At 42.8% G+C, this 27,758-nt stretch overlaps 1 protein-coding gene across 1 annotated transcript in view; it reads left to right on the forward strand.

Annotated features, from left to right (window-relative positions):
- The window catches only part of ANAPC4 (anaphase promoting complex subunit 4), a 203,620-nt gene that overhangs the window by 47,200 nt on the left and 128,662 nt on the right, over positions 1–27,758 (forward strand). The window contains exons 8-13 of the mRNA XM_069202153.1: positions 4,845–4,949; positions 6,933–7,016; positions 8,136–8,222; positions 18,550–18,614; positions 20,466–20,508; positions 20,598–20,674. Of these exons, the coding sequence (XP_069058254.1) occupies positions 4,845–4,949; positions 6,933–7,016; positions 8,136–8,222; positions 18,550–18,614; positions 20,466–20,508; positions 20,598–20,674 (461 nt within the window). The remainder of the gene's footprint in view (positions 1–4,844; positions 4,950–6,932; positions 7,017–8,135; positions 8,223–18,549; positions 18,615–20,465; positions 20,509–20,597; positions 20,675–27,758) is intronic.

Consider the following 27,758-nt stretch of genomic DNA (forward strand, 5'->3'; position numbering starts at 1 on the left):
CCTCTTTCGTTTGGGGGGGGTGGGTTGTGTAAGGAAATGCCTCCTTGGCATGGTTACCCCCTGACTTTTTGCCTTTGCTGATGCTATGTTTTCATTTGAAAGTGTGCTGAGGCCTGCTAACCAGGCCCCAGCACCAGTGTTCTTTCCCTAACCTGTACTTTTGTTTTACACAATTGGCACACCCTGGCATCCAGGTAAGTCCCTTGTAACTGGTACCCCTGGTACCAAGGGCCCTGATGCCAGGGAAGGTCTCTAAGGGCTGCAGCATATCTTATGCCACCCTGGGGACCCCTCACTCAGCACAGACGCACTGCTTGCCAGCTTGTGTGTGCTGGTGAGGACAAAACGAGTAAGTCGACATGGCACTCCCCTCAGGGTGCCATGCCAACCTCACACTGCCTATGCAGTATAGATAAGTCACCCCTCTAGCAGGCCTTACAGCCCTAAGGCAGGGTGCACTATACCATAGGTGAGGGCACCAGTGCATGAGCACTGTGCCCCTACAGTGTCTAAGCAAAACCTTAGACATTGTAAGTGCAGGGTAGCCATAAGAGTATATGGTCTGGGAGTCTGTCAAACACGAACTCCACAGCACCATAATGGCTACACTGAAAACTGGGAAGTTTGGTATCAAACTTCTCAGCACAATAAATGCACACTGATGCCAGTGTACATTTTATTGTGAAATACACCCCAGAGGGCACCTTACAGGTGCCCCCTGAAACCTTAACCAACTACCCGTGTAGGCTGACTGGTTTTAGCAGCCTGCCACACTCGAGACCTGTTGCTGGCCACATGGGGAGAGTGCCTTTGTCACTCTGTGGCCAGTAACAAAGCCTGCACTGGGTGGAGATGCTATCACCTCCCCCAGGCAGGAGCTATAACACCTGGCGGTGAGCCTCAAAGGCTCACCCCCTTTGTTCCAGCACCACAGGGCACTCCAGCTAGTGGAGTTGCCCGCCCCCTCCGGCCACGGTCCCACTTTTGGCGGCAAGGCCGGAGGAATTAATGAGAAAAACAAGGAGGAGTCACTGGCCAGTCAGGACAGCCCCTAAGGTGTCCTGAGCTGAAGTGACTCTAACTTTTAGAAATCCTCCATCTTGCAGATGGAGGATTCCCCCAATAGGGATAGGAATGTGACCCCCCTCCCCTTGGGAGGAGGCACAAAGAGGGTGTACCCACCATCAGGGCTAGTAGCCATTGGCTACTAACCCCCCAGACCTAAACACGCCCTTAAATTTAGTATTTAAGGGCTCCCATGAACCTAAGAATTTAGATTCCTGCAACTTACAGAAGAAGAGGACTGCTGAGCTGAAAAACCCTGCTGAGAAGAAGAAGACACCAACTGCTTTGGCCCCAGCCCTACCGGCCTGTCTCCCTCCTTCAGAAGAAACCTGCTCCAGCGACGCTTTCCCTGGGACCAGCGACCTCTGAATCCTCAGAGGACTGCCCTGCTTCCAAGAGACCAAGAAACTCCTGAGAACAGCGGCTCTGTTCAACAAAGACTGCAACTTTGTATCCAGAGGAGCAGTTTTAAAGACCCCTGCAATCCCCGCAAGAAGCGTGAGACTTGCAACACTGCACCCGGCGACCCCGACTCGACTGGTGGAGAACCAACACCTCAGGGAGGACCCTCCGGCGACTCCGAGACCGTGAGTAACCAAAGTTGTCCCCCCTGATCCCCCACAGCGACGCCTGCAGAGGGAATCCCGAGGCTCCCCCTGACCGCGACTGCCTGACTCTGAAATCCCGACGCCTGGAAAAGACCCTGCACCCGCAGCCCCCAGGACCTGAAGGATCGGAACTCCAGTGCAGGAGTGACCCCCAGGAGGCCCTCTCCCTTGCCCAGGTGGTGACTACCCCGAGGAGCCCCCCCTTGCCTGCGTGCACCGCTGAAGAGACCCCATGGTCTCCCATTGAAAACCCGACGCGTGTTTGCACACTGCACCCGGCCGCCCCAGTGCCGCTGAGGGTGTACTTTTTGCGTGCGCTTGCGTCCCCCCCCCCCCCAGTGCCCTACAAAACCCCCCTGGTCTGCCCTCCGAAGACGCGGGTACTTACCTGCTCGCAGACTGGAACCGGGGCACCCCCTTCTCTCCATTGAAGCCTATGCGTTTTGGGCACCACTTTGAACTCTGCACCTGACCGGCCCTGAGCTGCTGGTGTGGTAACTTTGGGGTTGCTCTGAACCCCCAACGGTGGGCTACCTTGGACCCCAATTTGAACCCCGTAGGTGGTTTACTTACCTGCAAGAACTAACATTACTTTACCTCCCCCAGGAACTGTGAAAATTGCACTGTCCACTTTTTTAAAACAGCTAAATGTGTTTTATGTAAAAAGTATATATGCTATTGTGATTATTCAAAGTTCCTAGAGTACTTACCTGCAATACCTTTCAAATGAGATATTACATGTAGAATTTGAACCTGTGGTTCTTAAAATAAACTAAGAAAAGATATTTTTCTATAACAAAACCCTATTGGCCTGGAATTGTTTCTGAGTGTGTGTTCCTCATTTATTGCCTGTGTGTATGTACAACAAATGCTTAATACTACTCCTTTGATAAGCCTACTGCTCGACCACACTACCACAAAATAGAGCATTAGTATTATCTCTTTTTGCCACTATCTTACCTCTAAGGGGAACCCTTGGACTCTGTGCATACTATTCCTTACTTTGAAATAGCACATACAGAGCCAACTTCCTACAAGGAGGTTAATATACTATTCTTAAAATGCAAGTTTTTGTAAGTTGGCCTTTTCTACCTAAACTAGATGTGCCTTTCTAAGAGTGTCCAGGGTAACATCACTGTGAATGGTTCTCCTGTTGTGTTGTGTGTCCTTCAAGACGTGGGGACAAAAGGGCCTTGGGTGTAGGACAGGGTGTTCCTCTCCTGAGCAGGATGTCCTGGGGGTTGCACTCAGCCATCCTGAGCTTTAAAGGCTACCCCTCCCCATAAAGACCAATTATAATTTACTAAAGACTCTGACCCTGCATGCGCAATGCAGTCCTCTACTTTTATAACAACTGTCATAGGTAAGAATTTTCCAAACATCATAATATTCAAATGCAAAGAAGAATACATACAAAAAGAACTAGTAACCGCCTGAACAGCACACATTGCTGTGTGCATTTCAGAAAGTTAAGTTTTTAGTGTGTGTATTACTTGGGCAGAAGTTCTGGAACTCAACCTGCATCAGAGTTTGGCTGAGTGTGCAAGCGGCGAGAATACAAGTATGCCTTGCAACGGACATTAATTATCAGTTTTGTGTCTTGCAGGGGGCTGATACCATAGCTTACCCTTAAATCATCCGGAGAGTGCCATTGTAAGAGATTGGATAATAAGTTCAGGGGGTCGAGGTGCCATTCAAAAATGAAACACAATCCTTGTCAGGGTGAACCACAAAAATCACTAAATAAACCTGTAGTGAATCCTATGGTAGCTTGGCACAAAGCAGTCAGGTTTAACTTAGAGGCACTGTGTAAACTATTTATGCAGCACTCAAACAGTAATAAAGTAAAAGCACAGCACAAAAGAAATCCTCAAACCATTTCGGAACATAGAGTAAAATGTAATAAATAAATGACACCAAATGAAATCTACATTTTATATTTGCTAGTAATTATTTACTAACATGGAAATTGTGTAAATATTGTGCTTTTTTACATTTTAAAACCTGGATACTTTAGGAATAGATAAAGTTATGTTTAATTTGTTGGGAAGTAAGCAGGCAATACATAGGATAGAAGGGGCCAGTTGGAAGCATTCTAAATTTACAAATTTTTCCAGTGCTCCTTCTTTGTTGACATAAACAAAAGCAGTGCTCCATGTGCTTTGGGATACTTGAGAATGGAAAACCAGATAAGAATTTACCATCCAACTAAAGTCAGGCTCTGCCACATGAAATAATCCATAATTACGGTTGGCTTTAAGTCAACAGCTTTTGTCAGAATTTTGATTCAACATCTTTACAATCCCTGACATACTGGTCATCCACTGATGATGCGAATAAGGATAAGAAGAAACTACTATGTGAAGGTTTTCAATATCCTAAGTACAAGATACATTAAAAAGAGCAGATATCAGATGCGGTCATGAGATTGAGATGCTTCTTTTGTACTCCTAGTAATTTCATCTGTCTACACATGGTAAGAGGCTCATGGATTTCTACCTTCCTTTAGTTTCCATTGTTAACCCTTCCTAAAAATTATTTTTCGTCCCATAACACAGACAACCTTTGACTATGTTGCAAGGGTGCCTGTGTTGCTATGGTGCTATACCGCATATTATTGCAATCATGTTGCTTTCTTCCTTGTGAAGATGAATTCTGGATCAAAGTGTTATTGGCTCCAGCCAGAATACTGTGGGAGTTGTTGATAATGGGTGATGGAAAGAGAAATCGTCTTCAGTGAACCGCAAAGTGATACCCATTTTCCCCGCCTGTGTCAAAAGGATTTGGATCAGAAGTACTGCATTAAAATGTAAACTAATCAGAAGCGCTGTCTTAGGTTAACATGTGGTCTAAAAATTACTTAGTGACCTGTTACTAGGAAGGACTTAATGGATTAATATAGAACGATGTACATTTTAGGTGCTGTTTACTTATTTGTACTCAGTGACATGATGGGCAGATTGGCCAGAGATCATAGTAATGAGTGACTGAACATTTGGAGGCCGGAATGTAATTGGAAACACAAGCTGCTTTGCAAAGATTGATACCTGCATATGCTTGGCATGTATGAGCACCTAAATCTCTTGGCCAACACTGTAAACAGTATTGAAAGTATTTTTATCACATGCATTCTTTCAATTACACACAACTCACACAAATTTTCCTTTCCAGGTTACTGGCTCTTGCCTTGGTTTGTGCATGTCTAATGACTTGAAATCCTTGTCTGTGGTTACAGAGGTTGCAACGGAGACTACACCTGATGTGACTTATATTCAGGTAAGTTACTATGGTGAACTCAACGATACTTGTTCACATCTTTGCTATAACACTTCCATTCACATTTGAATGTTCTGTCCCCAAAAGTAACTGTGAAAGATAACAGACGCTCACTAAAGCTCCTAGAAGTCCAATGCATTTAATTGCCAAAAATATAGCAAGCAGCAAAAGTATTCGAAGTGTATTTCGCTATGTCAACTGACAAATGTTTTCACCACCTGCACCTTCGGAGCACACAATGAGGAATTCAGTACATTTATTCTACTTTTAGACATTTTGTTTAATGCAGTAGGTGGAGGAAAGAACATATGATTAAACTGAAAGTCAAGGTAGATGCCTACAAGCGGGCGCCTAGCTCTTCTTGTGGGAAGATGCGAGAAGACGTTTGAAAGAAAATGCAGTGGGGTACGGTTAAAAAAAAAAAAAAAAAAAAAAACTGACCACTAAATCTGCAGTTATCTCTGGCACATTCAAAATTAAGCTATGCTTTTTTAAACAGTCCAGCTAAATGTGAAATGTGCGACCCTGAAATACAAAATGGCTGTACATTTTAATGTTCAGTAGCACAAGGGCTTTGTTAGTACTTTGAATAGGTACTAGATAGATTTACAATGTGTTAATACAAGCAGATATAAAATACGTCTTCATAGCTGATTTCCCATCTTTCTGCACCCTAAAGTACTTATTCATCTAGGTGTGTATCAAACATGCTGCCCTGCTTTAATGTAGAGTCCCATTAATTCCTGTTCCCTTGTTCTTTTCATGAATCCCCATAGATTCAGAGATTGCCTTACTCTCCATTGCAATTCTAACCAGTGGGAGCTTCAGCTGCTCTTAGGTAAAACTGTAATGTGTGCCTTGAAGACTTTTGAGCTATGTGAAACTTCACTCAATTTGCCTGGGGGAGATGAGGATGTTCTGTGGGCTGCTGAGAAATTCCAGAATACAGTTACAACGAAACATTTTGCTCTTGACCTGTGATGCAGTTCTGCGGGCTGCAGAGAAATTCCAGAATCCAATTACAACTAAACATTTTGCTCTGGACCTGTGATGCAGTTTTAGGGAGCCTTCATGCACCTTTAACCCATGCTTGTGTCCAAAGACTTTTCGAAAGTTAGAAGCCTTCTGAAGAACCAAGTGAAACAAGACGTAAAGCTTACTAGAAAAAGGCACAACCTCACTGTTTATATTTAAATGGTTAGTCCTCCTCACAACTTTACACAAGACAGTTCAAACTACAGTGGGGTTGCAAGAAAAAAACAAATTGCCCACCTTTTAAAACTCAACTATAAATGTTTATCTACTTTAGCAACTGACAGAAGGACAGACATTTAAAAAAAAAAATGGCTCTTGAAGCTCTGATGAGCTAAAGAACTGAATTCAATTAAGTATTGTACTGCAGTGTTTTAAAGGTCATGGAGGAGGACCTATGTAGTGTACACACTGGGGATGTTGGTTATAGCTGGTCCTGTGGCCAGTACATTATGGAAAGTACCAACATTCTTGAGGGGCACATCACTGCAACCAAATGTTCTTCTTAGTCTTTCGTGATGACTTTATAAGCACTTAGAGACAACTGAACCTCTTAAGAGGAATGACTCCTTTACTGACAGTGATGTGGAGTTATTTTATGTTTGACACATCAATGCAATCTCACAATGGGAAACCTTCCTGTGACATGAACATGACATGCCCTGTGATGAAACATTTTCCAAAAAATGAAGACAGTGGTCAACAAACAGCAGAAATGTTCTATGTTCCATGCTCAAATGTTCCTTCTAAATGTACACCTGGATGTGCTCCAGGTTTTTGGTCAGTGCATTGCTGGACTGCTGAACCTCATTCGCACAAGGTCTATTGTAATGACATATCCTCAGTCTTCAACAAATACAAAATTAGATGGATATATGATTGACATTGTCATTGTATTATTAAAAACAAAAATGGCCAGCATGTAAACCAAACTTCCTTTGTATGTTTTAGCTAGATACAAGTTTACTCTCAAACTATTTGCCAGAAGTCACTCGGATGGCCCGGAAATTTACTCATATTTCAACTCTCTTACAGGTAGCGTGTACTTTTAAAACTACTTTTCACATCTATAATCGCATGTGTATTTTGGATTTGTGTTTTGTCATTTCCAACAATGAGGCTAAATCTTTCATACACCATGCTAAAGTTCTTGGTAAACAGGAAGAATTTTCTCATTTATGGTCATGTTTGAAGGTAATTCTAATGCAAATGATATGTATTGTTATTTTGGAATTTTAGTATAGAAATGCTGTGTGTTAGTGAAACCAGTTATGATTCCTATGCATAGCTCATTTTTCCAGGCCATGGAATGATTTAATGGTGTGTGGGTGTGCATTTTCTTTACTGGAGTCGTTCATGGAATTAATCTGTAGCCAGTAAGCATTTTCTAGTAACCGTGAATAAGATGCTTAAGTAATCAGTCAAGAGCTGGTGGGTGATGCTGGCATAAACTTTGTCTCCTAATATTTTTTTCCTTCTGAAATAGGTGTCCATTAACAAACTGAATTGCATCTCATTAAAACATTGTCTTTAATAATGCCTGATTTGAAGTTTTATCACCTATTCACCTCCCACCCTGTTTCTTATTCATAAATTAGTCACATTATTGAATATGTCATTTTGCTCTGAAATCAGGTGGTGTTACACCCCACAGGTTTAGCATAATAGAAATGTAGCCTTGACCATTGCATCTTCAATTTGGTAGTATTAAACCTTATTTGTTTTTTGTTTGCAATGCTGTTTTGTAGATGTAACTAGATCTTGAAAGTTTTTTGTATTATTCAAAATGGTGGTTGCTATTTATTTGCCTTTATACTGTTCATAAATATGCTTGTAGCTTGCTGATTGCACTGATGCAGTCCGAATTATGTACTTTTTATCCAGTACAGTAAGCCTGTGCACAATCCTCCTGGTGCAATTAGATTTGAGTGGTGAAAATTAGAATGATCCACAAAATCTCAGAGTTGAGAAATAAAAAAGCTGACTCTGACAGAGGTATATAAAAAAACGAATGAGTTCTGTCAGGTTGTACTAGACTTGCTGCTTGTATATTAGTATCCGTATTTGAAAAGATAGTACTTTTATTTAAATTCTTTTCCTCAAATCATTAGGAAACTCTGCAAATAACTACTTTTTTAATTTTTTTTATTTCAGTATCTGAATTTGTCATTGTCATGCATGTGTGAAGCATGGGAAGAAATATTGATGCAAATGGATTCCAGACTAACCAAATTTGTACAGGTACAGCAATCCCATAAATGATAATGCTGTTTCACTAATCTTGGACCCTGTATGTTGAAATAGTTTGCTGCTGTTTGTTGGAAGATGTTTGAAATCAATTTTGTTTCCAGAAAAGTAAAATCAAGGAGAGTTGGTAGAACTCCACACCAATACCACATCCAGTAGTGATTGGGAACACAGCAGAAGAATATGGATGGATATTCAGGAAAAATCACTGTTATATTATTACCCCTTAGTGATTATGAAAACATACTTGCTGTCAGGCAAACCTAAAATGGTACTGCAAAAGGAAACTAGTCTATAAATTTATAATCCAACTACCTTTCTGCATATATTTATAGCATAAGATTACAGTTATTTTCGCCCCTGGTGATAGATGTTGTTTCAGAACCAGACAGATCCATTAACCCTAACTCAGTGCGCTGTATAAAGAATTTGTATTAATTGCACAAAAACTTCACCCATCCCCATGCGCCACAGCAGTGCCATCAAGAAATGCCATTCCACAGAGTCTAAGGCCTGCTTGGCATCGAGAAATACTGCAGCAGCTCTCGCCTCTGGATCCAAATGTTGAATGGCAAGAAACACTGTGCGGAAATTTGCCGTTAGCCTGCGGCCCGGATGAATCGCAATTGCTCCGGTTTTATCAGTTTGGGCAGTAATGCTGCTAATCTATCTGCCAGAGTTATAGCATACATTTTTGTGTCAACATTGATTAAGGATAGTGGTCTATGAGATGACCACTGTAAAGTAGATTTACTTAGCTTTAGCAATGTAATGATTAACTCTTCTCTCATAGAGGGAGGCATTTTCTTGGCTCCCTCCATTTCTTCATACAGTGCCAACAGGTGGAGGATTTGTAAATCTTGATCGTTTTAAGGAAATTAACTGTCAACCCATCTGGGCCTGGGGATTTCCCAGCTGCCATTCTTTTGAGGACTCTACATATCTCGGCAGCTTGCAGGGGCTCCATTAGGAACTCTGTCTGCATTTGTCAACCATAGCATTGTGATATGCATCAAATAATCAGATATTGCGTCTAAATCTAGGGTGATCTTAGATGTATAAAGTGCAGCGTAATAGTCACGTGAATCTGCGCCTGATCTTTAATTAGGCAACCATTTTCATCTTGTATCACTAAAATTGTGTCCCTCTTCCTACTTGGGTGCACAAACGCGCCAATGTCCCGGCCGGACGTTCCCCCTCCCATATACACGTACCGTCTCATATTTACCCGTGTGCTGGACTTTGTTATGTGCTAGGTCCTGAAATTCTGTTATCTTTTCTTGGATGTGGCCTAGGGTTTTTTTTGTCTACAGTTATCAGATGTTCTTTCTCCAGCTGCGCAATTTCCTCTATATTTCAATCTTGCCTAATTATTGGTGCGAGCAACCACACAAGTCACACACAGACACTTCTGCTGTGTCTAACTGATCATTCTAATATTGACAGCAGTGACATTCGTCCCGTGTGCGTTCTTTGTCTCTCCGCTCTTAGGGAGAGGCTGTAGTTTCATTCTGCCGACCAACCACATGCGAAAATCCATTTGTAGTTCTCATGGTTGGTGCTTCCCTGGAATAAACTGCTGTCTTGCTTCTTGTACTTGCTGTGTAAAATCGGGGTAAATCGAGATTTCCATCTCTTCGTGTTGTAGTGTCTTTAGTTCTCTCGGTTGTCCCAGGGCTGCTTCTCAGTCCCTGTAATTCAGTAATTGGGCGATCACCGGCCTATGTGGCTGCCCCGCCGCAGTGGCTATGAATTCGATCAGCTGCAGTTATGTGGTCGTATGGTCATGCTTTTCAGTCCACAGGAGCAACGCAATCTCTTAGCGTCCCCTTAAGCCCACATCGATCTTCACACCTTGGGAACCCGGTACATCAGCTCCCAATTTGCCACGTCTGCAGCAGGTTGGGCAGCAGCATCTGTGTCTGGGCGCTCCAGGCGTGTGTGCCCACCCGGATCTGATGTGGGCGCGCCGTGTACAGTCACCCACCTGGCAAGGCACTAACACCTGCGCCTTCCATGCTAAATGTCGCCTCCCGCTCACCTCCGCCATGGCCCTGGGTTTGCCCCTGCTCTTAATTAAGGCGGCCCGTCTCACTCAGCAGGCGCCTACTCTCGCCTGCCCGTGCCGATCTGTTTTTGGGGGTCCTCCTCTTAGCAGTCTTGTTTGACACTGAACTGGCTTTACCTCATTCGCCGGGGCCGCACAGATTGTTCTACATCAGTGGGCACTCCCTCCCGATTGCACCAGGCCACCAACCACAAGGCAGCCCGACTAGAGTGCTCACGATGGCCGATGCTCCAGCCCCGGTCAGCTCCAGGCTGCTCAGGCCGCTTTCCAGGCCTCCGCAGCGGCGCCTCACCATCAAGGCCACCGCGGTCTCAGGATCTCTGCAGGGGCGCCGCTTCTTTTAATTTCTGGTCCCCAACATGCTTCGGCTACCGGTGACGCTCGGCCTCTGGGTCAAATGTTGCTAAGGCCGTAGGATTCCTTTATGAATTGTTGGTGACTGACAGAGCTCCATCAGTGTGCGGCCATCTTGCTGCCGGGCAAGTTCCCCCTCATTAGAGACTTGTTAAAATTACCATATCTTCAGACTTTTTCTAAAGCAAGTTTGTTAATTGTGATAGTTTTCACTTTTACACAAACAACCGGTCAGAGTGGAAGACCTTAGGGAAACAGTTTTTAGTTGGACTGACTGGAGAGTTGGAGAACTGCTGATCTGTCAGAATATAATTACATGCTGAGTGCAGTTAGCTGTAGCTTTCCTGTTTTCTCCTGAAATGTCTTCCCTCCTCTGCTATAGAAATCAAACAATAAAAAAATGCAAAAAACAATTGCACTTTCAGCCGTTGTCTTTGCAATTTCCACTCCCACCTGTGATGCGATGTCATAAATAGATACATAAGCATTTATAAAAGTATACTTCCTGCATGAATTTCACCATGTCCTTTGCACGTTCTACCTTCCACCTTCGAAAGTAGAAGAAAATCCTCAGCCGTCAATTCAACGTTCACCACTCGCGGCTTTTGGGCCTTGCCTGTTCGAGCCTTCTTTCTTTCTTATTTCATTGGGTTTGATCGACAATGCGCTGCTAATGGAACGGACTCCATTTTGGTTTTGTCCAAGCTGCCATGTGAAATTCCCGCACAAAGACCTCCATCAGATTTGTAACCTGTGTCTATCTCCCGACCACGATAAGGAGGGTTGTGAGGCTTGTTGATCTTTTCAGTCAAAGAAAGTATTGCAGAATCATCAGGTACCTCAGAAAGAAATGCAGCGTAATTAACTGGAGGAGACACCCAAAATCTTCAGTGAACATGTCGAACAGGAGGAAGAACTGCAAGAGGCCTCAACAGCAGAGGAAGAGGATTTTTTTCATACTGGACTCTTAATCAGACTCAGAAACTGAACTCAGCATGCAGATACAAGATCTTCCTTCAGGACAGAATACAGTGAGTACATATGCCCCTGTCCAGCACACCAAAAGACATTTGCTACCAACCAAAAATACAGCGTCCGGGCCACCACTGCTGCAGGCACCAACCTTTTGCTAAGAATGCCCCGCGTTCAGGCCCGGCACCAAATGCCAGGCCAAAACCTCCCACTGCTGTATCAAGCTGATCACTCTTGGTACCGAGCCGACCATCTGCCTCCTCGGTTCCAAGCATTCCGTGTCCAACCACTCTGGCGCGCAACAAAAATCTATTTAGACACCGAAAGCTTCCACTTCAGTTCCAGAACTGATCTTACAGACTGTGACCGAAAGGCTCGATCCAAAGCAAAAGAAAAACCACATTCATCCCTCTACCAGTAGCCGCAAAGGTTATGCCTAATCCATCGAAAGGACAGCTTTCATTTGAGGTGGTCTCAATCTCCTTAAAAGATGAAGAAGGACATTACCACTAGTCCTTTACAACCTCCTTTGCCCGCTTCTCCTCTACCTCCCTTATCACCTCCACCTGCTTCGCATCACTCACTCGCTGATATAACTGATGCCACTCTTCAAGGCTCCCCACAATTGTATACAGGGGAACAAGAAGCGGGGAGTTAACCTAGATCAACCATCTTCAAATCCTTGGGACACTTAAGACATTGATTTCCCCCTGGAGATACCAATCCAGGCCATTACCCAGCTAACCCATCGCCCCCAGATGATACTACATCATTCCAGAAATTCACAGCTAGGGCAGCTGCATATCATCAAGTTCCCTTACGCAAAGCCCCTATAGAGGATGATTTCCTCTTTGAGACTTTCTTCCACCACTAGGGCATGCCAATATCTGCCCATGTTAAAAAGGATGATCCATCAGATTCTGTCCGCACCTGTATTGTTACACCAAGGGTGGATAAAAAATGCAAGGCAGCACCTTAAGGTCCTCCTTACATTAGGGACCACCTACTTCCAGACTCTCTAGTAGTATCTAATGCTCACAAGAGGGCTAACTTTCAAACAGCAGATTCCCCTCCACCGGATAAAGAGTCTAAACTTATTGATGCATCGGGTAAAAGGGTAGCAGTACAAGCAGCCAATCACTGGAAAATTGCCAAAACACAAGGGCTCTTGCAAGATATGACAGAGCCCACTGGGAAGAAATGGAGGAGGTCCTCCAACATCTCCCTGAGGAGTACAAGAAAAAAGGTCACCAAATCATTCACGAGGGCAAACTGATCTCCAACAACTCAATTAGATGTTCTATTGATGCAACAGACACAGCTGCCAGGTGCATAAACACAAGTATACTATTGCATAAACACACTTGGCTGTGCATACCTGGTTTTAAGCCAGAAGTACAGCAGACACTTTTAAATGCTCCTTTCGACCAACATCATCTCTTTGGTCCCTGGGTGGATCAAACCTTATTGTTATAAATTGCAAAATAGAATACTCATTTAGCATTAGGGTATTGTAAACGCTACAGAAGTTTTTTGGGGTATACCCAAGTTAGACTCCTGCATTGTGGCTAACCGATATTCTTCACACTGCTGTGTAGAAGTCCAGCAATGTGGCTTGTTTGGACCTTGGGCCAGATGTACAAAACCGTTTTACATTTCTTAACGTCCTAATCAGTATTTTGGGCCAATAAGAAACGCAAAACAGCCTTTTCTGATGTACAAAGGCCTTCAGAAATCACAAATTGCGATTTCTACCCAGTAGAAATTGCAATTTGTGACCCCCAGAAGAGGAAATCGCAAATAAGAATTACCTATTTGCGATTCCTGTTCTGATGTACAAAGCATTTCCTAAATGCAATTTGGGCATTTAGGAAATGCAATTACCATAGACGTGAAGTCGATGATAACCATGTGCAACTAACAAAAAAAAAATCACCCCAAAATGCCTTTAAAAAAAAAAAAAAATCCCAATAGAGCACACACATGCCCCTTGGGCGTATGTGTGTTCTACGTGTGCACCACTATTTTTGGGGTGCACCAAGGGGAGGACTTCTGCCCAATGCAATCCTTGGTTTCGCATTTCCCAACTAGCGATTTCCTAGTAGGAAATCGCTAGTTGGGAAATGGAAACCTGGCCCATTGACACAAATGCGATGGGATTCCTTATTTGCAATTTCCTAATAACGATTTGTACTTCGTAGTAATCACTATTAGGAAATCAGTGTCTCTGTACATAGCATTCTGCATTTCCTAAGTAGCAATTTTTATGAAGTTGCTATTTAGGAAATACAAAATTGCATTTTAGTACATCTAGCTGTTTGTGTTTCTTACAAAGTTCTGATTGGTCTGCTTCTCGCCTCAAACATTTTCTTCAGTGGCGATGCAGCTTTGGTAGTGATTCCATAATAAGGAAGCTCCTTGAAGAATTTCCTATTAGAGGAGCAGGCTCCTTACCTTTGCTTATAATACTTTTTCTGATGGCATCACCATGGTCTCTTGTCTGAGGTCAGACTAATCAGTTGGTGTTTGGTTAAAAAAAGTATGGTAGTTTTATTTCCTTTTTTTTTCTTGTGGGAAGTAGTGTCATACATGCGTACAGTGCCTCTGTCAAGCCAACACTTAATTTCTGGTGTTGACTCGTGTGTGGATGTAGAGAAGTTTTATGTTGGCGTCATGAGAAGAAATATCTTCCTGAAGATATTTCTAAGATGGACAATTGGTGGGCCAGTGGAGTATTCATATGACAAAATATTACGAAAGGTAATCCATGTTGTTGTTCTTTGGCAAAAGTGTAGTAAAAGCTTCAATCTCCATTTTAGAAATGCAAAAAAGAAAAATTAAATAGGTCTAATCAAAAGTAAAACTGAAGATGCCTACAAGGAAATGTATTTGTAGGCTCTAAATGGTTAAGAATGTCTGATTTGTGGAGTAAATGTGATTAGTTTTTCCCCTTATGGGAAGGAACATTAAAGCTTCAATAAGTGGCCAAAGTGAAGGTACGTGGCATAATGCTTTATTCAGTTTGCTTTTTTCAAGAATACCTTTTTATATACAAATTCTAAGCAAATGTTAACAACCATTGTGCTTTTGCATTGTTTTGGAATAGGCTTTATAAATCTGTACCTACACAATCATTATCTGTGGAAATAATAAAATAAAATAAAAACATGTTAATGGATATTTTTTCAATCATGCTTTCAATCTGTGTATTCAGATGTGTATCATATCAAATGGGTTCATAATCTAACAAAGTGACCATTAACAAAATTGTAGGGAATATCGCTTCATACTAAATTATGTATGCTGATCTGAATGGTGGCATCATTTGAGTACATTATGTTGGAAAATTTATTCTCATGCCTCAATTAGGATACATTAAGTACTTTTGGGATTTTATTACAGAATAATTTGCCCCAGATAAGGTGACCAGAGTTGATTTGGTAATTAGGGCATCTTCACTGACGGAAAACTGATGATGTCTGACTCTTAAGAGTTGAAACCCACTTTTAGCTTTGGCTAAGAGCCTAACTGAATCTACACTATTTCAAAAAATCCCTAAAAAGCTTATCTTTTGGATTTTTACTTGAGGTAAACTTGGTTCCTGTTTCATACACTAATAAAACGTAATCTAACCACACCTTGTTGTGATCCGTCACAGATTCAATATTTCTTGACGTAGCTCTTAAAATTCGTTCTAATGTATGTTGCAGAAATACTATATATCTCCTTTTTAATAAAATTGTAAGCATTTGTAATTGTTTATCTCAGCAATGTCACCCGTTTGGCAATTAGGGACCTAAATGCGCAATATAGATTGAGCAATAGTAGGAGCTGAAACAAGAAATCAGTAGAAAATGCTCAGAAGTAGCAATTGTGGTGCTGTGCAAGGATCCAAGTTCAGGGTCGTTCTTCCTTGGCCTCAGACTGTCAATATACAAATATCTTCCTATTGTACCTAGTTTATCTATTTCCAATTTCGGATTATCGATGGTACTGCTGTGGATGCTTTGAACGAACACTTGATAACAACTTACTTATTTAGTATGTATTACTTGTCTTTCCATGACAGTGTTTGTAAGGAAATGCCTCCTTGGCATGGTTGCCCCCTGACTTTTTGCCTTTGCTGATGCTATGTTTACAATTGAAAGTGTGCTGAGGCCTGCTAACCAGGCCCCAGCACCAGTGTTCTTTCCCTAACCTGTACTTTTGTATCCACAATTGGCAGACCCTGGCATCCAGATAAGTCCCTTGTAACTGGTACTTCTGGTACCAAGGGCCCTGATGCCAAGGAAGGTCTCTAAGGGCTGCAGCATGTCTTATGCCACCCTGGAGACCTCTCACTCAGCACAGACACACTGCTTGCCAGCTTGTGTGTGCTAGTGAGGACAAAACGAGTAAGTCGACATGGCACTCCCCTCAGGGTGCCATGCCAGCCTCTCACTGCCTATGCAGTATAGGTAAGACACCCCTCTAGCAGGCCTTACAGCCCTAAGGCAGGGTGCACTATACCATAGGTGAGGGTACCAGTGCATGAGCATGGTACCCCTACAGTGTCTAAACAAAACCTTAGACATTGTAAGTGCAGGGTAGCCATAAGAGTATATGGTCTGGGAGTCTGTCAAACACGAACTCCACAGCACCATAATGGCTACACTGAAAACTGGGAAGTTTGGTATCAAACTTCTCAGTACAATAAATGCACACTGATGCCAGTGTACATTTTATTGCAAAATACACCCCAGAGGGCACCTTAGAGGTGCCCCCTGAAACTTAACCGACTGTCTGTGTAGGCTGACTAGTTCCAGCAGCCTGCCACACCAGAGACATGTTGCTGGCCCCATGGGGAGAGTGCCTTTGTCACTCTGAGGCCAGTAACAAAGCCTGCACTGGGTGGAGATGCTAACACCTCCCCCAGGCAGGAGCTGTGACACCTGGCGGTGAGCCTCAAAGGCTCACCCCTTTGTCACAGCCCAGCAGGGCACTCCAGCTTAGTGGAGTTGCCCGCCCCCTCCGGCCACGGCCCCCACTTTTGGCGGCAAGGCTGGAGGGAACAAAGAAAGCAACAAGGAGGAGTCACTGGCCAGTCAGGACAGCCCCTAAGGTGTCCTGAGCTGAGGTGACTCTGACTTTTAGAAATCCTCCATCTTGCAGATGGAGGATTCCCCCAATAGGGTTAGGATTGTGACCCCCTCCCCTTGGGAGGAGGCACAAAGAGGGTGTACCCACCCTCAGGGCTAGTAGCCATTGGCTACTAACCCCCCAGACCTAAACACGCCCTTAAATTTAGTATTTAAGGGCTACCCTGAACCCTAGAAAATTAGATTCCTGCAACTACAAGAAGAAGGACTGCCTAGCTGAAAACCCCTGCAGAGTTAGACCAGAAGACGACAACTGCCTTGGCTCCAGAAACTCACCGGCCTGTCTCCTGCCTTCCAAAGATCCTGCTCCAGCGACACCTTCCAAAGGGACCAGCGACCTCGACATCCTCTGAGGACTGCGCCTGCTTCGAAAAGACAAGAAACTCCAGAGGACAGCGGACCTGCTCCAAGAAAGGCTGCAACTTTGTTTCCAGCAGCTTTGAAAGAACCCTGCAAGCCCCCCGCAAGAAGCGTGAGACTTGCAACACTGCACCCGGCGACCCCGACTCGGCTGGTGGAGATCCAACACCTCAGGAGGGACCCCAGGACTACTCTAAGACTGTGAGTACCAAAACCTGTCCCCCCTGAGCCCCCACAGCGCCGACTGCAGAGGGAATCCCGAGGCTTCCCCTGACCGCGACTCTTTGAATCCAAAGTCCCGACGCCTGGGAGAGACCCTGCACCCGCAGCCCCCAGGACCTGAAGGACCGGACTTTCACTGGAGAAGTGACCCCCAGGAGTCCCTCTCCCTTGCCCAAGTGGAGGTTTCCCCGAGGAACCCCCCCCTTGCCTGCCTGCAGCGCTGAAGAGATCCCGAGATCTCTCATAGACTAACATTGCGAACCCGACGCTTGTTTCTACACTGCACCCGGCCGCCCCCGCGCTGCTGAGGGTGAAATTTCTGTGTGGGCTTGTGTCCCCCCCGGTGCCCTACAAAACCCCCCTGGTCTGCCCTCCGAAGACGCGGGTACTTACCTGCAAGCAGACCGGAACCGGGGCACCCCCTCCTCTCCATTCTAGCCTATGCGTTTTGGGCACCACTTTGAACTCTGCACCTGACCGGCCCTGAGCTGCTGGTGTGGTGACTTTGGGGTTGCTCTGAACCCCCAACGGTGGGCTACCTTGGACCAAGAACTGAACCCTGTAAGTGTCTTACTTACCTGGTAAAACTAACAAAAACTTACCTCCCCCAGGAACTGTGAAAATTGCACTAAGTGTCCACTTTTAAAACAGCTATTTGTCAATAACTTGAAAAGTATACATGCAATTCTTATGATTTAAAGTTCCTAAAGTACTTACCTGCAATACCTTTCGAATGAGATATTACATGTAGAATTTGAACCTGTGGTTCTTAAAATAAACTAAGAAAAGATATTTTTCTATACAAAAACCTATTGGCTGGATTTGTCTCTGAGTGTGTGTACCTCATTTATTGTCTATGTGTATGTACAACAAATGCTTAACACTACTCCTTGGATAAGCCTACTGCTCGACCACACTACCACAAAATAGAGCATTAGTATTATCTATTTTTACCACTATTTTACCTCTAAGGGGAACCCTTGGACTCTGTGCATGCTATTCCTTACTTTGAAATAGCACATACAGAGCCAACTTCCTACAGTGTTGTTACAGGTTTGTATTCTTTTCCACATATGTATGTACTCAATTGCATGCAAGTTGATTATGATGGTATCAAGGTATATCTGTAAAATATGAACTTCATGTTCTACTTAGCAGAATTATTAGATTTATATAAGTACGCGTGTATAATTATTTTTGCTTATAGGAAAAGAACACTGAAACTTCTGTACAGGATGAGTTCATGCAGTTGCTGTTGTGGGGTAAAGCAAGGTATTTTTCTTCTTACTCGTACTCTATTTCTTCTAATAACAGTAATTCTAACATCACCAACACTTTTTTTTTTTTTTGTTGTTTTAAAGCATTTTAAAGAATACTTCTGGGGCAGATGACACAAAACATTTTTGTTTGTTTTAGATGATATGTATGCTGAAATCTTGAACATTTTGTTAAACCTTCATTGTATTGTGGAGCTAATTGTGTTGAAGTCCAATTAACTAACTGTTCTTGCCTTACCCCTCACACATACTTTTTCTAAGAGTAATTGATGTTTAACAATTCATTTTAATACTCCACAATCCCAGATGAGTGCCATTATATTATACTTTGATATTTCTAACCTGAGGCAAAAATTAGACTGGCTTACAGTAGCTCTGAGGTTACATTCAGAGTACTTTGCATAGTGCCAATTACGTCTTGTTGCCCAGTTATTTTTCTACGTATTTTCAGTCCACTAAACAATAGGAACTATTGCTTTCTTCAAAGGGCCCAAAACTGGTGACACTTAAGTGGAGCAACACCATGTTGTCTTTGCACCATCACAAACGTTTTTGGTTTAAACAAAAACCTGACGAGTTTACATTTAAGAGCAGAACAACATGAATCCTCTTACTTTTACATCCAAATATTGTATATGGGGGGGTACATTATTATGTAATGTAATGACCTGTGTTTGTGTATATGTATGGGTTTTGTATGTGGTACTTGGAATCTGGAAGTCCCAGCATGCTGATTCCACTATAATAAATGTAATTCAGAATCAGATTTAGCTTGCAGTGTGATAGAGCTGGAGCAGAAATTCCCGCCAAGATTTATGAAAGGATATGATAATGCTGGTAACAAATTTGAAACAAATATCTTGTCATGAAGGAAGTGGAGGCATTTCTCCCTCACCAGCAGTACTTATGGGTCTCGGGGAGTCTAGTTTGTGATCGTCATTCACATTGTTAGTGACATAGTTTGCAACAGTGCTGTGCAAAATCAGTACTTATTGTCTTTTTCTACATTACATATATTGCTTTGTAGGAAGGTGTCAGATATTTTCTCTGGGATTAATCACTACCATTTGTAAGAAAGACTTTCCTTAAAATACATTTTAAGAATTAAACCAACTTAGCAATTACATTTGTGGGGAAATGTATGCAAAGTTCTAATGTAAACTGTGATGCTTGCTAATGCATTCTTCTGCTCAGTCATATATATAAATTACTATGCAAACATTTTATGCATCTTTTTGCCTTAAGTACATATTATGACAGTTCAAAGGGTTAGTAATGACAACAAAGCAGGTCAGTTTCTAAGCTGGTTAAGATTTAATTTTGCAGATGCAGTTGCTACATGTCTTAGAATGTGTGTTTCCTTTAGTGTATAGGAATTACAGTGCAGGAATGTTTTGCTCTTTAAGACGGCTGCCAACAAAATCAGCTATTTACATAGGGCAAAATCATTTCTTCCACAATATAATTTTGTGGGGAACTTTGTCCCAAACATCACCTTAAATGATTGTCATTTCCAATGTATTATAGCTGTAACATTGTTTAATACCTCACATTTTCACATTGTTTCAGAGTTATCCAGTACTCAATTTTGTTGAAGAAGAGTAAATTGTTCACATCTCTAACAAACGTATTGTTTTCCTAGCTATATCTTTTATGACTTTTTTATTGAAACTGTTCTAAAATTAGGTGAGAGCTTTTACTAATGGTGATCTGTGTGAGAGAGTATTCATCACCGTATTTTCTGTGAACCGGTTTTCTAAAATCAAGGTATGTAAAGTGTGCAGTATGTACTTGCTACTTGTATTCTGATGAAGGCAAAGAATTTGACACATGTTTTTAATTGCAGCCCTGAGCTTCAAGCATTATTAATGAGTCAACTAACTGTTAAGGTAGGTTAATTGTTCACTTTTCAGACTTTTAACGAGCATTTGTGTAGCTGAAATACATGCTTCAAATCTTAATTTACTGTTTTTGTCAGGGCCTAAAGAAACTTGGTCAGTCGATAGAGTCCTCCTACTCTAGTATTCAGAAGCTTGTCATAAGCCACTTACAAAGGTATGGAATTGCACATATGTAAAACACACAAGTTTGCTAAATGTTTTCAATGAATATGTTTCATGTCATTACTTAGTGCTCGTTTTCAATGTTATTGACTCTGAATAATGTCATACATGCCAAAACTCGGTCTGATTTACCTATGCATAACCCATTATTAAGAATTATGATGGGACTCAGAGAAGTTGGCAAGGACTTGCAAGGCATGTTTTTGCACATCCACAAAGTAATAGATCTTGGTGGGATTTCAGATCGTGATTGTTGGAATTTGCCTTTTCACAGGGTCACCCCCAATCTTTTTGCCTCCTTCCTCCTATTTTTTCTGACTTGTTTTTGTTGGCTCTAGAACTCTGAGCACTTTGACACTGCTAACCAGTGCTAAAGTTCATATGCTCTCTGTGTAAATTGTACTGTTCATTGGTTTATCCATGATTGGCACATTTGATTTACTAGCAAGTAAAGTGCACTAGAGGTGCCCAGGGCCTGTAAATCAAATGCTACTAGTGGGCCTGCAGCACTGGTTGTGCCACCCACATTAGTAGCCCTGTAATCATGTCTCAGACCTGCCACTGAAGTGTCTGTGTGTGCAGTTTTAAACTGCCAGTTCGACTTGGCAAGTGTACCCACTTGCCAAGCCTAAACCTTCCCTTTTCTTACATGTAAGGCACCCCTAAGGTAGGCCCTATGTAGCCCCAAGGGACGGGTTCACTGTATGGTTAAGGTAGGCCATGTAGGGCCTCACTACAACATTGCAAGCAGGTAAGTCAGGCTCTCCAATAGGATAGTGGAGGTGGGGTTGTCTTGTGTGTGGGGGGTGTCTGTTTTTGCATGCATGCATGTGGGTGTGAGTTGCGTTGAATGAGCGCATGAATGACTGAATGTAAGTGTATGTTGTGTGTTGTGAATGCGTGTGTGACACAATGTATGTTGTGGTGTGTTGCGGTGTGTGGGTATGTATGTATGTGTGCATGCGTGGTTGGATGTGGGTATGCGTGCGTGTATGAGTGTGTATGGGTGTGGGGGGAGGGGGGTGGGAGATGACTCACTGGGAGGGGGATGACCCCCATCAGTGCCAGGGTTGCCACGAAAACCATGGCGGTAGGCGGGGTCATAATCCCGAGGGTGGGATTGTGACAACCGCCTGTCTGGAGACCAAAAGACCACCAGTGTCATAATTTGGGAAAAGGTTCTGCCACCCTGTTGACAGTACCTTTCCCCAAATTCCTGTCGACTACCAGGGTCGTAATGAGGGCCATAGTAATGTGTTTTATATGTCCTGACAGTGAAATACTGCTAAATTTGTTTTTCACTATTGCAAGGCCTGCCCCTCTCAGGTTAACATGGGGGCTACCGTTAAATATAATTAAAGTGTAGATTCCCTTTGGGAGCGGATAGATTATGGAGTTTGGGGTCTCTGAGCTCACAATTTAAAAATACATCTTTTAGCAAAGTTGATTTTAAGATTGTTGTTTGAAAATGCCACTTTTAGAAAGTAAGCATTATCTTTCTTAAATCATTTCTGTGACTCTGCCTGCTTGTGGATTCCCTGTCTGGATCAGTTTGACATTTGGGCTGGTTGCACCTCTCACTAGACAGTGACACAAAGGGAGCTGGGGTGAAGCCTGCATTTCCTGATGAGCCATGTGTGCTAGGAGGGAGAGGAGGAGTGGTCACTCACACCTGAAAGGGCTGTGCATGCCCTCACACAATGCAGTATCCAACCCCCTGGTGTGTGTCTGGGGCCTGGCTTTGCCAAGGCAGGCTTTCGCAAACAAGAGAAACTTTTCTATAAAGTAAGCCTACTTCAAAGGTCAAAATGGGTATAAGAAGGGCCCCCAAAACCACAGACTTTAGAACACTTCTGGAAACCAAGAGGAACCTCTTCCTAGAGAAAAGCTGAGGAAGAGCTGCCCTGCCTGTGACTGTGCTTTGTGGAGCTCTCCTGCAGTTGCTGCTTCTGCCTGTGCTAGAGAACAAAGACTGGATTTTGTGTTTGCCTTCCTTCTTGTGAAGAACTCTCCAAGGGCTTGATTTAGAGCTTGCCTCCTGTTGTTTGAAGTCTCAGGGACAGCAAAAACGTCTCTCTGTCAGCACCTGGAGCCTCTGCTGAGACTCCTACTCTGACAAGTGATGCCCATCCAGTTCCTGGGACTCTGAAAGGAGAAGCTGGCAGGCCAAGCGTGAGAAACCCACGCACCGACTGCCGTGCGGGGAAAGGATCAACGCAAATCCGATCTGCGGCTGAAAAATTGAGGCACCGCCATCTTTGTGGCTGAAAATCAACGTTCGCCTGCAACGCAACCGGAAGATCGCCGCCCGGGGTTGGAGAAACGACATGCAGCATCGCTGATGGAGGCTGGTGAGATCCCAACCTGCGCTGTGTGGTTTTCAGACCATAATGCGGCTGGATTTCTGACGTTAACATCGCTGGGCAAGCAAAAACTATGCAAGGCCTGCCTGGACCCGAGAGTGTGGTTTGAATCGACTCATCGCTCTCCTGCAGAGAGAAGAAACAATGCAAGGTCTCGCTCGTGAGTGAAATTGACGCATAGCAAGCACTTTTTGATGCACACTCGCCCATGCGGGGTTATTTTTGACGCACCCAGGTAAATTTTCACGCTAACAGCGTTAGCGTTGTGTTTAGAATTACATGAATACTCTTTTTGGTTTTCTAATTGATAAATTGACTTGTGGATTTGTGTCATTTTGGTCTTGTTTTGTTTAGATAAATATTTTCTGTTTTTCTAAACATGTGTTGTCATTTTGTGGTGTTTTCATTAAGTTGCTGTGTGTGTTGGTACAAATACTTTACACCTATCACTCTGAAGTTAAGCCTGCTGCTCGTGCCAAGCTACCAAGGGGATGAGTGGGGTTAGCTGAGGGTGATCCTCTTTTACCCTGACTAGAGTGAGGGTCCTTGCTTGGACAGGGGGTAACTTGACTGACAACCAAAGACTCAGTTTCTAACACTGATAATCATAGTTTTTTATTATAAATTTGCAAAAATTATTCTTCGAAATGCTGCTAATAGATTGTCTTTTGCCAACTGTGGCTGCTGGGTAGGTATCCTGGGTAAGTATCCTGCAGTACATTTTATTTTGATTACTTTACTGCCTTCCAGGAAGATGGGAGATCGTGTGATGTCATTGCTAGATTATGGCTCCCCAAGCAACAATGGGCCTATTGACTCTCAAAGTGTGCCAGCTATAATGTAAGGGAGAAGGTGACTGATTAAAGGACGTAAGTCATAAAAGACTAGTCGCCCTTGTCTGAGGTTTAACAAAACGCTCCAGGGGAATACTTGTGGCAGATCAACCCACACAAAAGAGAGCCGCTTGTGAAAAGGGCACACACTTAGGCTGTCAATTTGAAGGAAATGATTCCCTCAGGCATTCAGGCACCTCATTCAAGAGAGGATAATAGGGAGGGCTATGTTTCTCATTGGTTAGGAGAGGGCTTGCATGGTTGTTTAGGGTAAAGCAAGGAAATGGCCACACTGTAGGTAAGATTGGAATCAAAGCACATAGGCCAAAGCCTTAATGAAGCCTAAGATTCTGGTTACTTATATTGTAATTACAAGCACTTTAGAATCAGGCTCCAGGGAAATGGGAGAATAGAGTTGAAAGGGAGAAGCATTAGAATGCAAGCGTACAGAATCCTGTCACCACCTGTAAGGTATGACTCAAAACGTACTTACCAAGTAGGAACAAGTAAGAAGTGAAGGTCAATTTTATGCAAGCCACTTGTAATTCCACTCATAAACTAGAGACTACAGGACAGCTTTTCTAATAGGGTGAAACCTCAGATTCTAGGATAGAAGGGAGTTGAATGAGTAAGAGGGAGAGGTAAGGAGAAATAGTTCCTTTAGGCAGGAATTGTTGTGGCTATCGGCAAGAACACAAGAAAACAACAAATGTGACAATGAAAGGGAAGCTGGGTGTTTACAGGAAGGGTGCCCACCAACATACATAACTGCCAGACAAAGTCCTTCTGAAAGGGCAGCTGTTATGTACTGCTCTGCCAGCTGTGTCCTCATAGAGGAACTCTGCCACATTTTGTTTTGGTATGACCCCTGTTCCTTACATGAGGAACCTCTGCCATCTTAAGGAGTTAAGATGCCAGTGCTTACATTGGCGATTCTCCTGCTGCCACAGATGCCATGTCACTCTGATTCATGATGTACCTGCAATTCTCACATGTACCTGCAATACCTTGGGGTCCGAAGAGTAAGCTTTAAAGGTTCTTATCAGGTAAGTGTTGACCAGCGCCTCTGCTCTGCAGTTGTTGAGAACTAGAAAATTATTTCTTTGGGGTTGGTTTTTGATAGCACAGGGAGTGTTGAGAAAGGTGGAAGAAGAATGAGAATGAATTTCCCTTTGAGAGGTCGAAGGACTTCACCAGTCACTACATGGTTAGATTATAAAGGACTGCTTTCACCACCTTGAATCAAGGTTCTGCTTGGAACCAAGAAATAAGAGCATAGAAGGAGATTGATTACCTGTCTGCGTAAATATAGACTGATCTTGCTTTCTTTTTAAACATGGACTCTGAAGGTTCTGCTAAAGAAAGTGTAACCACTCTGCCAAAAAAGTGACTTCAGAACTGCTGTTGAATACCGCCTATGCTGTGAGCCTTGATCCACGTCCTCCCAGACTCTGTGCTGGCCCCTACACACTGTAGTACACCTATTCAAGGCCCTTACGCAATATGACCACATACCCTGCACCCTGATAGAACTCAACAGCATCCCTTGCTGGCCTGCATCATCTTGAAAATCATCCACAAAACCACTGCAACCAGCACACCTGACAGGCTCACCATATTCAGCGACTTTTGGCACAACCATAGTAATGACACCATCATACTGGAAACAAAGCATTGCAGTAAAGTAAAGTAAAAATAATGTAACAGGCCTGCTCATATGCCCGTGGACCTAGAATGACATTCCAGGACTTTCCAAACCATCTCTAATTTGGGAAAGAGCTGAAGAATAACCTCTTTAAATAACACTACATCACAACGCTGTAACAGTCCATACTTGCTCTTAGAAACCTGCTACTCCTCCATTTACACTCAGACTGTATCTTTGCCATTTGAGAGCCCCCCACCCCTATTTCTTTCAGCTAAAAGTGAACCATACAAATACCACACACTTACAATGCTGCTTCTGTAGCTTGGACAGCTAGCTCCTTGCTACTCCGGCAAGGAAAAAAAAATAGATTGAGGACATATCAGGAGGAAGCGAGTTGCTGCTGTGTATCAACTCATCCCAATGCTGGTAAAGAGCAGGATTCCTAAGGACAATGTATTTTACAAAAATCTGAGTACAAGCTAAAGATCTAGCTGTTTATTTGGTTGTTGCTTACTCATTCTCATAGAGGTCCCTTAATTCACAGTGTCACCACGCAGTACAATGGAATGCATAGTAGTTTTACATATAACATAGTATATGAATAGTATTTTTACATGCAACCAAAGTAACTAACAATGTAACGGGAAACTAAGCATTAAAAGCATATCATGATACACCAAAAGAGGTGAAATGTGACACAAGCGACAGGGAGGTGGGAAAGAAACTGTGGATTGGGCAGCAAAGAAAAGGTCAAGGGAGTATGATTAGCCTAACAGATGGTGCAGAGGAGAGCAAAAATAAGACAGTACCAATAGATAGTGCAACCCCTACTCCAGATCTAGTTGGAGCTAGGTTTTTGTCCCCTTAGAAGTGGTAGCATCTTTACTCTGCTTTAAACTTGTTTTCGTGTTCAAAGGAACAGCCTCTGAAAGGTTTGGAACATTTGAAGCACCAGAGCTTTTGCTACACCTCTGAAAGTTCGATATTGTTTTACAGCAGTGAGCGAATGTCACTTTCTGATGCATGCCTATGAATTGGGTTTGAAAGTAGAGCTCTCTGTTTTAAGCTGGGGACAATACTTGTTTTATTGCCAAAACCACATTCACTGCTGCCCCCCAATTTTATTTTTCTAGAAGCACTACAGGAGCCTTGGGGTGTGTGTGTGTGTGTGTGTGTGTCAATTTCTCATTCCCAAAAAACTGCTTTAAGTATATAAAATATGCAAATTTGTTTTTTTCGTTTAATATCTATGGTTAACAGGCAACAACATTACTAACAGAAAAGGAGTGCTTAAAATCATTATATAAATTATTCACATAAACATTCAATATTTCAGTGTTAATCTGTGCGAGACCAAAGAAATATCGATCTTTTTCATTGAGTCCATCATCAAACTGGAGTCATGTAGTAGTATCAAAAGTAAATTTTATTGATTTCCTTTAAAACGTAATGCAGCCCAGCCAACGCGTTTCATCCACCAACGGACTTCATCAGGGCTGTAATTTAAAAATTCTTCAGTAATTACAAAATAACACCCACTTAATCACAAATATATACAATACATGTACATACAATCATTCTCATAATCCATGACGAAGTCCCCAAAAACCCACAGCCTTATTTTTTATAACATTAGGACTTTGTGCCCAAAAATCTGTCTACCCATACTTCACAATCTCTATTGTTCCTTAACCTTCCTCTGTAAATTACATTGCATAGCACACAATTTTAATTCATAATTGTTTCAAAAACATATCCACAGAGTATATTATTTACAGAGATTCCTCTGGTAGATCAGTGGAGTCATAAAGAGTTTAGCACCATACTTGCGACTTGGTAGGACTTACATTAGTGCATCATGCCTACACTGCTCCTGTTATTTAGGTCCATTGATCATAACATCAGATGTACTTAATTGTTGTGCCATGTTAACAATTAAAGCATTTTCACTTGAGCTAAACCGGTTTGAAAATTGTGTATTGGTTATTCCCTAACTGTGATGTCATTTTTGTTACTGCTAATCATATACCAAATGCATATGGTTTTAAGGAAGGCCTTAATGCAGTGTCATTCTTCCAAGAGTGAGCTCAGAGTTCTTAATAGAAACCACGGTTTACTTATAGGCACTCGACTGTTGTAACTGTGTCAGAGCTCAGGTACAGTTAACTTAGGAATTGTGGATTGTCTCACCCACATCTTCCCACTTTGGTGTACTAGAGTGATCATGCTAAC

This window comes from Pleurodeles waltl, chromosome 1_2 (assembly GCF_031143425.1).
Source record: "Pleurodeles waltl isolate 20211129_DDA chromosome 1_2, aPleWal1.hap1.20221129, whole genome shotgun sequence".
Classification (NCBI taxonomy): domain Eukaryota; kingdom Metazoa; phylum Chordata; class Amphibia; order Caudata; family Salamandridae; genus Pleurodeles; species Pleurodeles waltl.